We start from the raw sequence: 15,426 nt of genomic DNA, 5'->3' as shown, positions 1-15,426 counted from the left end.
CTGTCACTCGAGCAGACACTGCTGCGCGCTGGCCAAGACTCTCGCATCTCTGAAACAAAATCTTCTCTTTTACACTTAAAAACAAACGGATTGACACCGTCAAGAGCAATACAATATTTCCAGAATCCTGTGCCGCTGCGCGGAGACCGACAAAGGGCGAGCGAAACTGTTGTTTTGAACTGTCTTTTTGTTCTGATAGTGAATCTTGATTTGTTTATCTTTCAGTAGTTTATCAGGGAATGGTCGCGAGAATCTTTTTTGAAGAGGGCGCTGCGCGTGTGCGTAAACACACAGGCGTCTCAAGTGTCGGGTGCGCGCTAATGAATAGACTTCACTGAATGGATTTTTATATTTAGAGCTTTAATGCGCCTCTTATCCCAGCCGGAAATAGTGGACAGCGGGGCAGAAACGGACGCACTCGGCAACCTCGCGGCATGGCATTTTTATGACATTTGAAGCTCTTAGAATCCAAGCGGACAGCTCGGACAGGAGACGCTGACCGATTTTTATGTGCTTTCTAACGGGTTCCGGTGCGCTAACGTGGTGTAAACTCCAGCCGGTGACAAAATGATGGCTGGCGGGGCAGTTCAGCAAAACGGGATCTTCTCTACTCCTCAGCACCTCTCACAGTCGCCACACATGGACCCGGATCTCCCCGATTCCCGAAAGAGACCGTTGGATACACCGACCGAGGCGAGCAGCACCAAGCGCTCCAACACCGGCGGTAAGAAGGACAGTTTGCGGGGGTCCAGGCAGCGCGGGGCCTGCTGTGCTGCTCCAAATAAGTCATGTCAAGCGATACACTCCAGTGTGCTCGAAGCGCGTGCCTGGTCCAGTTTTACGCGTGCTTATCTAAATAACTTTTTAACTCCGCAGGGATTCAGGATTTAGGTTTTGAGAGGTTTGCCCTTTTTATGTTTTTGTAAAGTGGCCGTTTTAAGCGCCTGTGAAATTAAATGCTACAGCAGCATTACAGATAATTAAACGGGTCACATCTGTCCAGCCTGACCCTGTGTGACCCGGTGGGGTAATGTGCAGTGTGTTGGTTGCCGTCTCTCTGGGACTGAAGCTAAATTGAGCAGAAAATGAACGAAAGGGAGAAAAGCGCACATGCTGCTGTAGTTTAATCCTTATTCATATGCAGTAACAGACTCCAGTGGACACAAAAGATTGAATCCCCCTCTATATCGTCATGTGGAGCTCTTAATACATATGAAAAAAGAGCATTAGGGTCCATCTTGATATAGAAAAAAAAGTTTCCTTGAGGTGTTTCTGATAATAAATCACTTAAAAACAAAAGGCTATTCATTTTCTTTATATAGCCTTCTAAGTATTTTAATTAGACGTAGTATATTAAGTATTCTCAGTTTCTAGGCAAGACTTTGTGTCCGGTCCAGATACTGATCCATATTTCTTCAGACGTTGGTCATTGCTCTTTAAAAAATATCTGAGAAGGTCACGTGATAAAAACAAAGCTCTGTTCTGGAGGCTTTTTTACACTGTACGTGCGTATTTTGTTTATTTGATTTGGATGGAAGCGAAAAGAAAGAGTCTCAGTAACGGTGTGTGGTAACATTTCTGTTAGTTTTGCTCACGGGGCTGCGCTTCCCGCTGTGGAGCCCCGGTGCAGCTGTCCAGCGACGGTTTTATCGCCCCGCTCTACCGCGCGCGTCTTATACCGTTATTATTATTATTATTATTATTATTAATAATAATATATTTTATTATTATTATTATTAGTGTTCAGAGATAATGAGGTGAGCCGAGTGTGTTATAGGGTTGGTTTTAGGGTTGTATTTAGGGAAATGTAAGTGTTTAATTCGTTAAGCTTACTGTAAGATTCTTACAGACATTTGAACAATAGGCCAATGATATTAACTAGCAAATTTACTAATTAGTACTCACTATTTGTGTAGATAATTTGCATTGATATTTTGATTCTGACTTCTGAAAATATGCTTTATATAAATGGAGTGGTACAATTAACGTTATTAGTAACATGGTAGTAGTTGCAGTAATAGCATATTATGCTAAATAATGGGACAAATTATACTATATGAAAAACGTACAAATCCTCTAAAAACTGTAGGCTATAGTTTTTTTTAGCTTTTTAGTTTATTAATAGTAAACATTAATAAACTGAATGCTAGCTAGCTTAAGTCCTATTATGCACTGTCAAATTTTTGTATGACTTTCAGTGAAGTAAAATCAAATAAAGAGACTGCTATAATAATGAAAACTTTTACTAATGAGTATGACAGCTTTTGTCAAAGCATCCAAATAAGCACAGATTGGAGATAAGGCTTTTATTCAGTCGGGAAATTATTTATTTCTTTGTTCATTAGCAGTTCAGACCATCATTCATCATGTTCACCTATTTAGCTTTGTTAATTAAAACATAATCTTATCAATGAATGAACCCTTCCCCCTTGCATGACCTTTGACCTGAAGAGAGCAATGAAGAGGACATTCAGTGATTGAGATCCTTTGTGCCCTCCCTTTTGTAAACAGCCATTGATTGCTGATGCTAATTTCAGAGGTGTGCACACAACTAGTTACTCAGTGTGTGTCTGTGTGTGTGGCCTCTTAAGAGTCGCAAATGAAATGCAATGTTAATGTTGCTAATAGAGGTTTTGGCAGAGCTATTTATGTTGCCGTTTTTGTGTGGTTCCGTATTAGATCAAAAGGTACGAGCGAGAGAGACTGAAAGTGAGCGAGAGAAGGACACAGGTGCCCTTGCAGTGTGTGGTGACGTGAGTTGACTGTGAATTGGGCAGGTGGTGGAGAAAGGAGGGGCTAGAAAGAGAGAGGGCTCATGTATTCTAGAATGTCCAGTGGATGTGTTGAACGTGATCGGTTTCCCTGAACAGAAGCATCCATGCTGCATGCTGCATCAGAGACACCCAGCAGAGCGCGTGGATATACCTAGTATGGATATGTAGAGAATGTATCAAGCTCAGCTGAAAAAAGCTACTATGCAAATGAAGTATGACCCTGGGACCGAGCTCATACACCCTCCCCCTGCCAAGTACATGCGCACCCGCTGGTTGGGTATAGCATCTTTGGATTTATAGGCAGTAATTTATTTGGCCGGCCCCTTGGCGCTCTGCGGCAGATCCTTTCTGCCATTTTCAAAAATCTCGTTTTCTCGCTGTGTTTCCAACATGGCCGTCCAAGGAGCCCACCGCCTCCCTGCTTTTGCTCTATACCTCCTCTCCGTTCACGCAAGGTCCCTCCCTCACACTTTCTTTCACTAATTCACTTTCGTTTTCTCTTTCTCTCCCTCTGCAACCTCCCTCCATCCCACATTTTTATATTTTACCCAAACGTGAGCGAGGCGCTACGTCTTTTATATTGCTGCGTCAAAGTGGTGAAGGGGGGGCGACGAGAAAGAAAGCCTTGGTGTGTATGTGTGTGCGTGTGTATGTGCGTGTGTGTGAGACACTGGGGAGGGGTGGGGGGTGATTGGACACGCTAGGTGCCTCTCTGTAGAATGCAGCACAGGGCTGGAACTCTCGCTGAATATGGATGAGAAGAAAAGCAGAGGGTGATGCAGTAGGAAGATTCTCTCTGCCAGTCTGCCTCTGTTTGAGCAATACCAAGCCTCTCCGCTTCAAACACTCACTCACACACATACACACACACGCACACATATACACACACAGCACACGGCAATTGCATTGCCATCACACACAATCAGAGAAAGAGAGAGAGAGGAAAACTGAGGGAGAGAGAGAGCAAGAGAGAAAGACGGGGGCTGACTGCGGGTATGGAGGGGAGGATGCGCTGACGTTGTCCGCCTCTCGGATACGAACCTGGGGAAAAAGGTTGACTGGCCACATTCCTTGACGGCAGCAGAGCTCCTATGATCAGCCTGCAGTCGAGCATCGCTCACCGGTCCAGCTTCTCGGTGTCCATGGCTATCTGAACCCCACCTCCAGCACGCTACAGCAGAATGGGTAAGAGATTCTGTCCCCTTTTGTTGACTTGTTGAATGCGCGTGCGAATGAGTTGACCGTTTCCTTTTGCGCCTTTGTCCCCCCCCCCCCCCCCCATTTATTTTCCCATCCTCCGTTGGCATCTCTTCATTCATTCTCTGGGAAGGAGAGGCTTGCTTGTCCTTGCAGTGTGCCTAGGACAGGCCCTCCTTTTCACATGCAGCGTGTGTTGTGTGTGTGTTGCATGGGGATGGTGGGGTTAACAATGCAATCCCTCTTGACCCACTCCCTCTGTGTGTTTGCATGACACTCTGTTCACACTCTATATGCTGTGTGTAATCTTAGGTTTGAGCCCATAACTGTCTGACTGCATTAGCGGCTGTGTAAGTATGGCTCACTGGCAAACCACAGCAACAGATTGTATTATTTACTCAGACACTCACTGCTGAAAACCTGTTACACCAGCTTTCCTTACATCATCGCCGCAAGCAGCAGTGCACGGGTGAGGAGCGCTCCCAAAGCGCTCACCATTCTCAAATCACTGCTGCATGAGAATGTGCCCTAGGTCTCCCTTTTAACAACAGGTAAGCAGCGGCAGACCTTCCCGTTAGCATTTTACGCCTTGAGAATGTCACCTCCAAGTCGTCTTGGAAACAATTGTGAGGCAGCCGCGATGGAGAAAGTGAAGTTTTTGTTCCTCATCAGCCAAGGTCAAATGGTCCCCACGACCACCGCTCTGTAAAAGACAACTCAAGGAGGTTCGCTTCCCTACGATGCCGTGGCGGGCTGGTGCTACGTACTTCAGTAATCGCTAGAGCCCTGATTACCTTCCTCTATTTTTTCCATTCTTATAAACTCACTCACTCTTTTCTTATCTCCCCTCCGGCTGTGCTCTTCAAAAACCTCCATCATGGATTCCTGAGCATGTGTCCACTGCGTCCTGTCCTCTTCCTCCGTTCACTGCGAAATGCCCTCATTAAATGGTCCAACTAACAGTGTCTGCATTCATTCCATTCACACTCGCACCCTCCCCATTAACAGACCAGTCATTGATAAGATCGGGATCTGCCCAGCTGTGTGTGTGTGTATGTGTTTGATCGGCTGCAGTGAGCATCATAGACTGGGATCCTATCATTACTTGTCAGTCATGTGTGTGTGTGTGTGTGTGGCAGTGAGCATTGAGTCGGGTGAGGCAATGATGTAATGCATATCCCACTGCGCACCTGGAGCACTGCAGAGGACAGGTACAGATTGAACCACTCTGCAAAGCTCCATCCAGATATCAGTTCAGATACCAGATACCAGATATCAACCCTCTCCAGGGTCCTACGAAGAGAGCCTGGTGTCCTTGGGTGAGCGCTTGTGTATGATGTCGTCACAAGATAAAGTATTTGTAGTGTGCTGCGCCTGTTTTATCGAGAATTCCTGAGGTCAGTGCCAGTGCAGAAAATAATAAATCTCTCACCCTCTGACATTTGCACATATATTCATTTAACAAATGATTTTCTCTAGAGTGAAGAGAGCAAAGCCAGTCAGCCAGGGAGAGAGAAAAGAGAGATGAACAAAAGAACAGCAATGCCGCAGATAGCAGCTTTTAGATCTGTATAACAGAGATGGGAATGCAGTTTTTAGTCTCTTTTTCCAAAGTTTCCTGCATTTCTACAGGAATGTATGGTGACGTGAGTCACTGGGTCAAACTGTGTTTTTCTCGAATTGTCTTTTCAATTGAAATTCTGCTCTGGTATCTTTCTAACTGTGCATTGCACATTCAGTTGCGCTTAAGAGACTTAAGATACTGTGTGAGAGCTTGCTTCTTTCTTTTCTTTTTCTTTTCTTCCCTGTTTTTTGTCTTCCTGTTAGGCTAGATGATGGATTACAACTGAAGCTAATGTTCGCTTTGATCCTGGTGCCATCTACTAACTGGCCTTCCCACTCTTGGATTGATTATATATGCCTGGGCCGACAATTATATTTCTCTGGATTTCCCAGATTCCCCAATTTTCTGGTATTAATAATGGGATTGTCTGGATAGGACGATTGATCACGTATTGAACGCATTGGCCTTCTGGTTGTGAAAGTGTGAGCTGCATTTCTACAGCATGTAGTGGGCTTTGGTGTTATTTGAAATGAATCAAACGTTCCCACAGGAGAGTCAGTCAGAGTTGCTTAGAGACCATGGGGCATATTACAGAAAGATGCTAACTTTAAAATGGTTTGGTAACCACAGTAATTTCAGTTAGGACCACATTTAGGACAAAAGCTATTACAGAACAGCATTTCCTAAGTGTGTTATCTTATCTTAACTACAGATAGGAAGGGGGGTATTATAGAAACCTCCTAACTTGACAAAAAAAAAATCCTAAAAACTGTCTTTTCTCTAGGACAGGGATCAGCAACCTTTTCGGCATGACGTGCCATTTTTTATTTTTATGGTTAACCACTGTGCCAACACAGCCCACCCCCCCCCCCACACACACACACCCCGATATAATTCTGTATTTAAACGGTACATACACAATTTTTTATTATACGATAAAAAAACGTTTTTTAACGTTTAATCAACGTTAATGCACTGCTTTAATTGATGAACGTGCACACACAGACACACACACACACACACACCACTCTCACACAGAGATCTGAGATCGTGCTGTGCAAAAAGTAGCATTCAGAGTGTTGTCACGCTACTTTTATTAATCGATACTGAATCGCTACATTATATTTCTCAACAACAAAGGGGCAAAATCGCTTCATTGTCTGCAGAGAGAGACAATTTACCCCCCCCCCCCCCACTTTCTTTCTCTCAAAATGGCCATATTTCAGAAAATCTTTCATCACTGGATATAGCTTTAGGTCATTTAACATTTCTATGGTAAAACGTATTATTAAAAGTTGACTAATGTTAATTGATTTGCAGCTTCATCTTACCTCACTCTCTTTAACGTTAAACTGACGCTTCGTGCTCTGCTTCTGTGAACAGTAAACCCCGTCTACTTTGATCTGATTGGCCATCTCAGTCATTTTGACATTGACGAGTGCTGTTAGACCGAGGCTTTGATCTGAAGCACCTAGTATGTGCAGTGTTTGCACGTGCATCCATGCAAGTTAATTCTCACACTTTAATAATATTTGTAGCTCCTAACAGGCTGTGTGACTATGAGAAGTTATTACATCAAACTGTACGTCATTATACAGTTTTCCTTATTGCTTGCGTGCCAGCGATTATCCCTCTGCGTGCCACTGTTGGCACATGTGCCGTAGGTTGCCAACCCCTGCTCTAGGACTACCCAACAGTTATAGTTATTACCTCACGGTTAAAGTGCAAGTGACTAATGTCTTATGTTTTTTTTACAAAAGGTGATTTTCAGAGTGAAGTAGCTTCTATTATTTTGTTTACCTCATCAGCAGCTCCGCAGTGTTGGTTGCTTGGTAACAGACCTGAGAGAGGATTGTCGAACTTCATAAAGCAATTTAAGATTTCTTAACTAGAGATAAGATACGATTTTAGAAGATAGTATAAGAATCCCAAATCAAGTTAAGATTTGCTTCTGTAATACGAATATCTGAAAAATCCTAATTTAACATAAATTAAGACCTAAGATAAGAAACTTTCTGTAATACACCCCCATAATATTTTCACCTTCTCCCTGCCACCCCTCCCCTCTCCTCTCCTCTTCTTCTCATCTGTCCTCTCCCCTCCTAGTCGCTGTTTCCCTCTACCACTCTCTGGACCAGTCATTTCCTTTCGGTCAAATATTCCTTTCTTCCTTCCTAACAAATCTCTCTCGTCTCAGCTTGTCCTTCCATATTTTTATTTATTATTAGCATGTTTCCTTTTATCTTGCAGTTTCTCTCTCACCTTCTCTCTCTATCTCTGACTCTCTCTGCAGTGGTAAAGGGTCAGCTGCTGGAGATTGAGTCTGTGAAACCCATCTTATCTATCAGATTTACTACAGTCTCTGAAAGACAATGATATAATACACAAACATGATGTACTTTTGTATCTTCTTCCATTTTGTCACATAATACGCTAATGTACTGAAAATAAAAAAAATACCATCACTGCAAATCAAATTAAAAAAAGTTATGATTAGTTCTGGCAATGCCAACAGTAACATTTAGAGGGGAACATCAGGTATTCAACATGAATTTAGCGGTATGATGTCACTGTGATGTCATGATGGAATATATTTGCATGTTTAGTCGTGAGGGAGTTTGATGTCTCCTGTGTAAAAAAAAATAAATAATAATAATAATAATCTTTTCGATGTGTTATAATCACCTTCTGATTCTTCACTTGTTTTAGCAATGGACTCTGGGCCATATGTTGCGTTTAGGATGTGTAATATTGTGGTTGGAGAGGGAAGCCTCGTCCCCCTGGGAACCTCTGAGTGACTTATGCGCTGTTGGCTGGGTTCTTCAGGACAAATCTGAGGATTTAGCATCCATATGCTCCTGCCTGAACAGCCTTCCAGGCAATTACCCACAAGCCCACGGCCTCAGTATAGTGGAGTGCTACAGACTGCCTACACACCACCCGCCACACTCTTTCACTTAAACCTCAACTTCTGACTGTGACACTGGTTTGTTGGCTGGCCGACCATATTTATATGTAAGAGAGATGGCGAAGAAGATAGTGAAGGACACAAAACTGAGATAGTTTGGTTAAATTTAGACCTCTACCAACCCAAAGCAGGTCACTTTATCTCTGCATGGGGAAAAAGTGGGACAGAGGCAGAATCAGTAGGAACTCATCAGGGAGAGAAAGAGAGCGAGAAAAAGTGAAGGAAGAAATATAGAGGAACGAAAAAGGAGAGGAAGTGAACAAAAGAACCAGACAGTACTTTTCATGTTTAGTTTGTATATTGTTTGAAAAGGAGAAGCCGTAGTGAGGTAATGATGGTGCACTCATGTGGCCTGTGGATTGGCTTTAATAATGTTTTCAAACAGTTATATAATCTTTTCAGAAAAGTGTAACACATCCCAAAAATCCTCTCAATTAAACATGACTACATATTCCACATAAAACAAAAATAAATATTTAAGTGTATTTAAACCGTTTTATTTGCACTTAATTTTGCAGTATGTGTACTTACAATGTTCTTACCTAAGAAAGTAATGGGTAAGGTGGCTTTATGGATTTTTAAGGTTAGGTTTAAGGGTCGTTTCAGGGTTAGTACCTAGTTATTATTCAGATATTGTAATCACTATAATAAGTATGGAACAGGACTGTAAAATAAAATAATTATTAATGTACATTTCAGATCTTTCTGCGATGCTATTAATTTGCATTCTTTCACAATGGAAATAGATCATATGACATGTCTGATTTGTTAAAAATATTAGAACTGAGATGTTTTCATTTTTAACTTTGTTTGTTTTTTGTGTGCATGTGCAGAGGAGGGTGAATATTTCCTGAAGGTGTTGATTCCCAGCTATGCCGCTGGTTCAATCATCGGTAAAGGGGGGCAAACCATCGTGCAGCTTCAGAAAGAGACTGGAGCCACTATCAAACTGTCCAAATCTAAAGACTTCTACCCAGGTATGAATCAAATCTTCTTTCTCTAATAATTATGAGCATTACTTCAGCATTACTTTTTTTTTTTGAATGAACGAATGAATGAATGAATGAACTTCTATTTATAATTTGTTATTAGATCTATGTTATGAATCCTCACAGTTAAATCATTTTATTTACTGTGCAACAAATGGCGGAGTTAATTGTGCCATGCATAAATCTCTTTCACACTAAACACTCTTAAAAATAAGGATAATTCAAAGTTTTTATTTCTTCTCCTTATCAGTAACTGTTTTTCACTGTATAGGATTTTTAGAGACAAAAAGTTTGAGGTTCTTCTGTGGCATCAAGCTTTAATATTTTTGGTAATAATTGGAGCCTGTATTTTAAGGAATGAAGGATAAAAGAGTTTTACATGTGCATTTTCTGTGCAATCTTCACTCCCTCTGATAAACATTTTTCAACACCAGCAGATTTTTGCAAGCTGAAAAATCTAGAATACTAGTAAACAACAAGCTTGTAAATTTTCTGAATATTATGCAGAAGGTCTGATGGAGGTTACACCGTGGTAGATTAATGTGAATGAGGCCATTTACAGATGTTGGCCTGTTTGTGTCATTGACTATAGTATCTTTCCACAATGTGCCATTAGGAAGCTTCATGTAGTAGTGTAGAAAAATAAAATTGGCAGAGAATGACAGTGGAAAATGTGCCTATAGGGAGAGAAACTATCTGAGAAAGAGAGAGAGAAAGTGTGTGTTTGTGTGTTGCAGCTGTGAAGCGTACAGCTGAATATTTGAGCTTAATTTGTCTGTGAATAGCTGTTTTCATTCATTAAAAACATTTGTTACAACTAAAACTATCCTGAGACCACCTGCCTTTCACCCTTACTTACACACATTCTCACTCTGGCTTGTCTTCTCACTTGTTTGTGCAGTTTTATTATTTGGCAAAGTTCCATTTCAGATCCTGAAATTGAAATGAATCCTAAATTTGAATTGAGGTAGAAAACAGGATGCGGAATTGCAATTTGAATTTCAGTTCATTTTAATTCAGCTTCTTTTATTAAAGTAAGTAATTATAACTGATGTAACCGTTATAAAGTTTGCATGTTGCCTTGACAAAGTTTTTTTTTTTTTTTGACCTTTTGAATTTTGTATAAATTATTTTTTAGATCGATAGATCATGTATATGAAGTGAAGTGAAGAGACGTGTGGCCAAGTATTATGACCCGTACTCGTAATTTGTGCTTTGACCCATCCAAGTGCACATACACAGTAGAAAACACACACAATGTGAGAACAGACCCGGAGCAGTGGGCAGCCATGTGCCCCCCATCTATTATAGTTTATATATAGTTATATATTATCATATTTAATAAATCAATTTTAGTCGACCAAGGTGGAAGAACAGTAATGTTCCTTAATGCATTATCTATGTTAAATTTCTTTTACCTGTGAGGAACTTAATAAATAAAGATATAATTAATAAATGTATCTTCCTGTCAATAAATTGAACGGAAGTTAATTCTTATGATTCTGAATTTTGCCAAACCCTGAGTACAAGCAGTGCTCCTCTGGCACAAACACCAGCACATCCTCAATCATTCAGGTCTCTGATATAATAGCAGATTCTCTTCCAGACCTCATTTATCTTATGAGACATTGAAAGGGAAACATTTAAACTCTCTCTCTGGCTCACAAGAGAGCTATAAAAATAATTCACCTACAGCTGAGCTGTTTTACTCCAGCCAGTGTGTGTTTTACCACACACACACACACACACACACACACACACACACACACAAAGACTACCCACACATGTAAATTCCAATTCAGTCTTTTCTTTAAACCCATTTAACCACAGACTCTTACCATAAACCACATCTCCCGAACAAGGGGATGACTGAAATTTACACAGCTCACACACACACACACACACACACACACACTCTTGTGGTTGCTTTATTGGAGCATGTTTTATTTGTAAGCATTGGACATCTTGAAGTGCAAATGTTGAAACTGGGGGAGAATTTGTAGCTTCGATGTGATACTCAAACAAAAAAACTAGATGAAAAAAAAAAACAGCCGAGGAACAAACACTTGGTCAGGTATGCATGTGTGCTGGAGCAAACACACACATGTGTGGCTATATCTCGGCACTGTTGCCCGGAAACAAACACACACTACCAACAACCTACATGCCTTCTCTTCCCACATCTCTCTCCCTCCAAATGAAATGGAAGATGATCATGACAGTTTATTTAGGACATTGAATGATACTTTCCACCACAAGACTGAACAAATCCTAACTTGAATTCAGGCCGACACAATACACAGAAGATTGTGTAACAATAACTCATTGTAGATTTCTCTGGTCATGGTAAAACAAGTCCAGTTCGGCATGGGCTCTTTGGGTTCTCACAGTTACAGAAATATTCCAGACAGGTTTAGAGCTTCAGGACAGTGATATGCCAAAGATTAATAGATTGTGTGTGTGTGTGTGTGTGTGTGTCCTGGACATTCATGTGGCGTGTCCCATGGGATGTGGTTAGAGAGGACAGGTTTAGAATTCTATGCATTCAGAATGAATTACATCATGCAGTCATAAGTTCATCTGTTTTTTTCCCGCTATGTTACAATAGCCCTTTTCATTCTTACCGACAGATGCATTTATACTGAAAGGAAAAATAGTTTCTTTGAAAATGTAATGTGTGTTTCCATTACCTTATGAAATATAACTCAAACAGCTTGCAATACATTCATGAAATTACAAAATGTACACGTTGAATGCAGCGCCATTTGTTATGGATAAAAGTGTCTTCCAAACTCAGAAATGTCATTTAAATACAACAATATATTAGTATAACATTATTTACTTGATATACGATATATATCGATATATTGCGTTCATATTCAATACATATACACTTCTTTTCAAGGGATGGAACTTTATATTCATCAAAGAAACCTGAAAATATATGGTCTAAATATGTTCAAATAAGAGACATTATACATCATTTTATTTCACATGTTTACACCTGAAAGTACTCTATACTAATGATACGTTTTTTTTCTCTTTTGTGTGTTTGGTCAGGTACAACGGAGCGTGTTTGTTTGATTCAGGGTACGGTGGAAGCTCTGAATGGAGTTCATAACTTCATCGCTGAAAAAGTTCGCGAGATGCCTCAGAGCAGTCAGAAGACCGAACCAGTCAGCATTCTCCAACCACAGACTACTGTTAACCCTGACCGTGTTAAACAGGTTTGTTCATGAAGTTGATCTACTACTACACCACACCAAATCCAAACAGATGTACAAGTTCTTAGTTATTAAATGTATGATGAAGAGTTAAACATAGAAGTCTTTGCAGCTTAAGAATTAAACATGCTAATTAGTTATTCCCCTAAACCACAGCCTAGTTCGTTCATTATCTTTGTAATTTTGATTAGTTTTCTTACAAAATGACACCAAAGACAAGTGAGTACATTTACATGCATATAATGGAGTATTTAGTAAAATTGAGTTTTGGCTAGAGTTCATTCTAGAGTTTTCATCTGTACATGAGCGTTTACATGACATTTTAGAAAGGTGAATTATTGCTTTAGTCTTACTAAAAATCAATTACTAAATTACATGTAAATGTTCTTAACTGACAGTGATAAGCAACACTGAAGACAGGCAAATGTACTAGCCCAGAGGAGGTAGAGGGCAGGACAGGTTGGTGGTTGTTCCCCAGGGAAAGAGTGGCTGAGAGGGCCAGCAAAGTGTGAGAGCAGTGGGTTATTTTTACCTGCTTGATCCTTGTAGAATGAGAAACAGAGAGGGAGTGAGAGAGAGCAGCTGCAGTGTAAGACCAGGGATCAACAAATGGCTGATATAAGCACTGACTTAAGAGCAAGACCTTACACAGATACACACACACACTATTATACACTCTTAAAAACACACTAGCATACAGGGTTACATATTGTAAATGCAGCTCTCTTTTAAAGATATTATGAACTTTCTTATACTGTATTAGTGTGGACAGGAAAAAAACCAGCACAGATGCACTTGAGCTTATTGCAACATCTATTTTTGGTGCTGTGTGCAGTCCCATGCATGTAATTCTGTTGCTCAATCAAAATGACACTCCCCCTCCTCCACAGGCTAAACTGATCGTGCCCAACAGCACAGCAGGACTCATCATCGGTAAGGGTGGGGCAACAGTTAAGGCTGTGATGGAGCAGTCGGGAGCCTGGGTACAGCTTTCTCAGAAACCTGAGGGCATCAATCTGCAGGAGCGTGTCGTGACAGTGAGTGGGGAGCCAGAGCAAAACCGCAAGGCCGTGGAGATCATTGTTCAGAAGATCCAGGAGGACCCACAGAGCAGCAGTTGTCTCAATATCAGTTACTCCAACATCTCCGGCCCTGTGGCCAACTCCAACCCAACCGGATCCCCCTTCGCCAACTCTACAGAGGTGTTACCCAACGCCGCAGCAGCAGCTACAGCCTCCACGCTCCTTGGCCAGGCGAGTCTCGCGGGCATGGGTGGGTTCCCTACGGCCATGTCAAGTCTTTCTGGTAATGATCTGCTTGCCATTACATCTGCTCTGAACACTCTGGCCAGTTATGGCTACAATACCAATACACTGGGCCTTGGCCTCAACCCGGCCGCTGCGTCTGGGGTTCTTGCTGCCGTTGCAGCTAGCGCCAATCCAGCGGCTGCAGCTGCTGCCAATCTGCTTGCTACATATGCCAGTGAGGCTTCTGGAGGGGGCGGCCACCCTGCCGCACCTAGCTTAGGGGGCTTCTCACTGGGCTCCCTAGCAGCCGCCACAGGGGCGTCTAATGGTTACCTGAATCCCTCAGCCCCGCTGGTGGCATCATCTTTGCTGGGCACAGAGAAGCTGGCAGAAGGTGGAAAGGAGGTGGTGGAGATCGCTGTGCCGGAGAACTTGGTCGGTGCTATCTTGGGAAAAGGCGGCAAGACTCTCGTGGAGTATCAGGAGCTGACAGGGGCACGGATTCAGATCTCCAAAAAGGGAGAGTTCATTCCAGGCACACGCAATCGCAAGGTGACCATTACAGGGTCGCCGGCAGCAACGCAGGCTGCCCAGTATCTCATCAGCCAGCGAATCACATACGAGCAAGGCGTCCGTGCCACCAACCCTCAGAAGGTGGGCTAGGGATGGACAGGAGTGGGGAGGGAAACAACGAAAGCAAAGGAAACCAGAGAGAATGAATAGATGACTGAATGAATAATATAATATAGAGAGAACGGGATGGGTTCCAGCAAGAAGTGTTTTTAAAGTTGTGTTACGTTGTGTAGGTCAGAGTATCGTGCCCTGGGGCATTCAGAGGAGGAGGAGATCAGACCTCACTTCCTCTCTCTTAGCCAGGGTCTTTTGGATTTTATGTTCAATTTTTGGCTTCCATTACACAACCCTTACAGTTTAATTCATATCTAATCCACACCCTGAGCAAGGAGATTGGAGTTTGAAGCAGTCCCCATTTTGATTTCAGTAAACTCAAGTCTCCGAATCAGTTGTGTAGTCCTGAAATGAAAAGGAAGATACCTTTGAAAGATTTCCATAGGTATTGGTATTTCCATTATTGTTTTCAACTGAGACTTGATCTCAAACACCTGGGAAAGCATTACATTACTAAAATCTCTATTATTCTCCATTATGGTCAGTTCATGTTTTCTCAAACCTGTGATTCCAGGTTGACCTGAATGTATAAAGACTTCCTGACATTGTTGTTTTTTTATGTGTAAATAGAGCATCAAATTGAGATGCTTTTGAGAATAGATGACTAACCTTCAGCCCACAGACAGACAGAGATGGATATCATATGTCAAAGTTCAGAAACTCAACATTAGAGAACTGGAATGTAATACACATAAATACAAGTGCAGTTTAGTCACGGTTTCCCACTTTGGTGCTATAAGAAAACACATTTGAAGAGATTTTGTTGTCATATCTAC

The 15,426-nt window shown here is 41.7% G+C and overlaps 1 protein-coding gene across 2 annotated transcripts; it reads left to right on the top strand.

Annotated features, from left to right (window-relative positions):
- Nucleotides 1-2: 2 nt before the first annotated feature.
- LOC132139582 (RNA-binding protein Nova-1-like) lies at nt 3-14,744 on the top strand. 2 transcript variants are annotated; one of them, XM_059548046.1, is made up of 4 exons: nt 3-724; nt 9,337-9,480; nt 12,553-12,719; nt 13,607-14,744. In XM_059548046.1, the coding sequence occupies exons 1-4, from the start codon at nt 568-570 to the stop codon at nt 14,624-14,626; spliced, it is 1,488 nt and encodes a 495-aa protein (XP_059404029.1). In that variant the 5' UTR covers nt 3-567; the 3' UTR covers nt 14,627-14,744. The 2 variants fall into 2 exon arrangements, with proteins under 2 accessions (XP_059404029.1, XP_059404030.1); XM_059548047.1 differs by lacking the exon at nt 3-724 and adding an exon at nt 3,439-3,959.
- The last annotated feature ends 682 nt before the right edge of the window (nt 14,745-15,426 follow it).

Source organism: Carassius carassius, chromosome 4 (assembly GCF_963082965.1).
Source record: "Carassius carassius chromosome 4, fCarCar2.1, whole genome shotgun sequence".
Classification (NCBI taxonomy): domain Eukaryota; kingdom Metazoa; phylum Chordata; class Actinopteri; order Cypriniformes; family Cyprinidae; genus Carassius; species Carassius carassius.
This window is presented reverse-complemented; position numbering and strand designations above follow the sequence as displayed.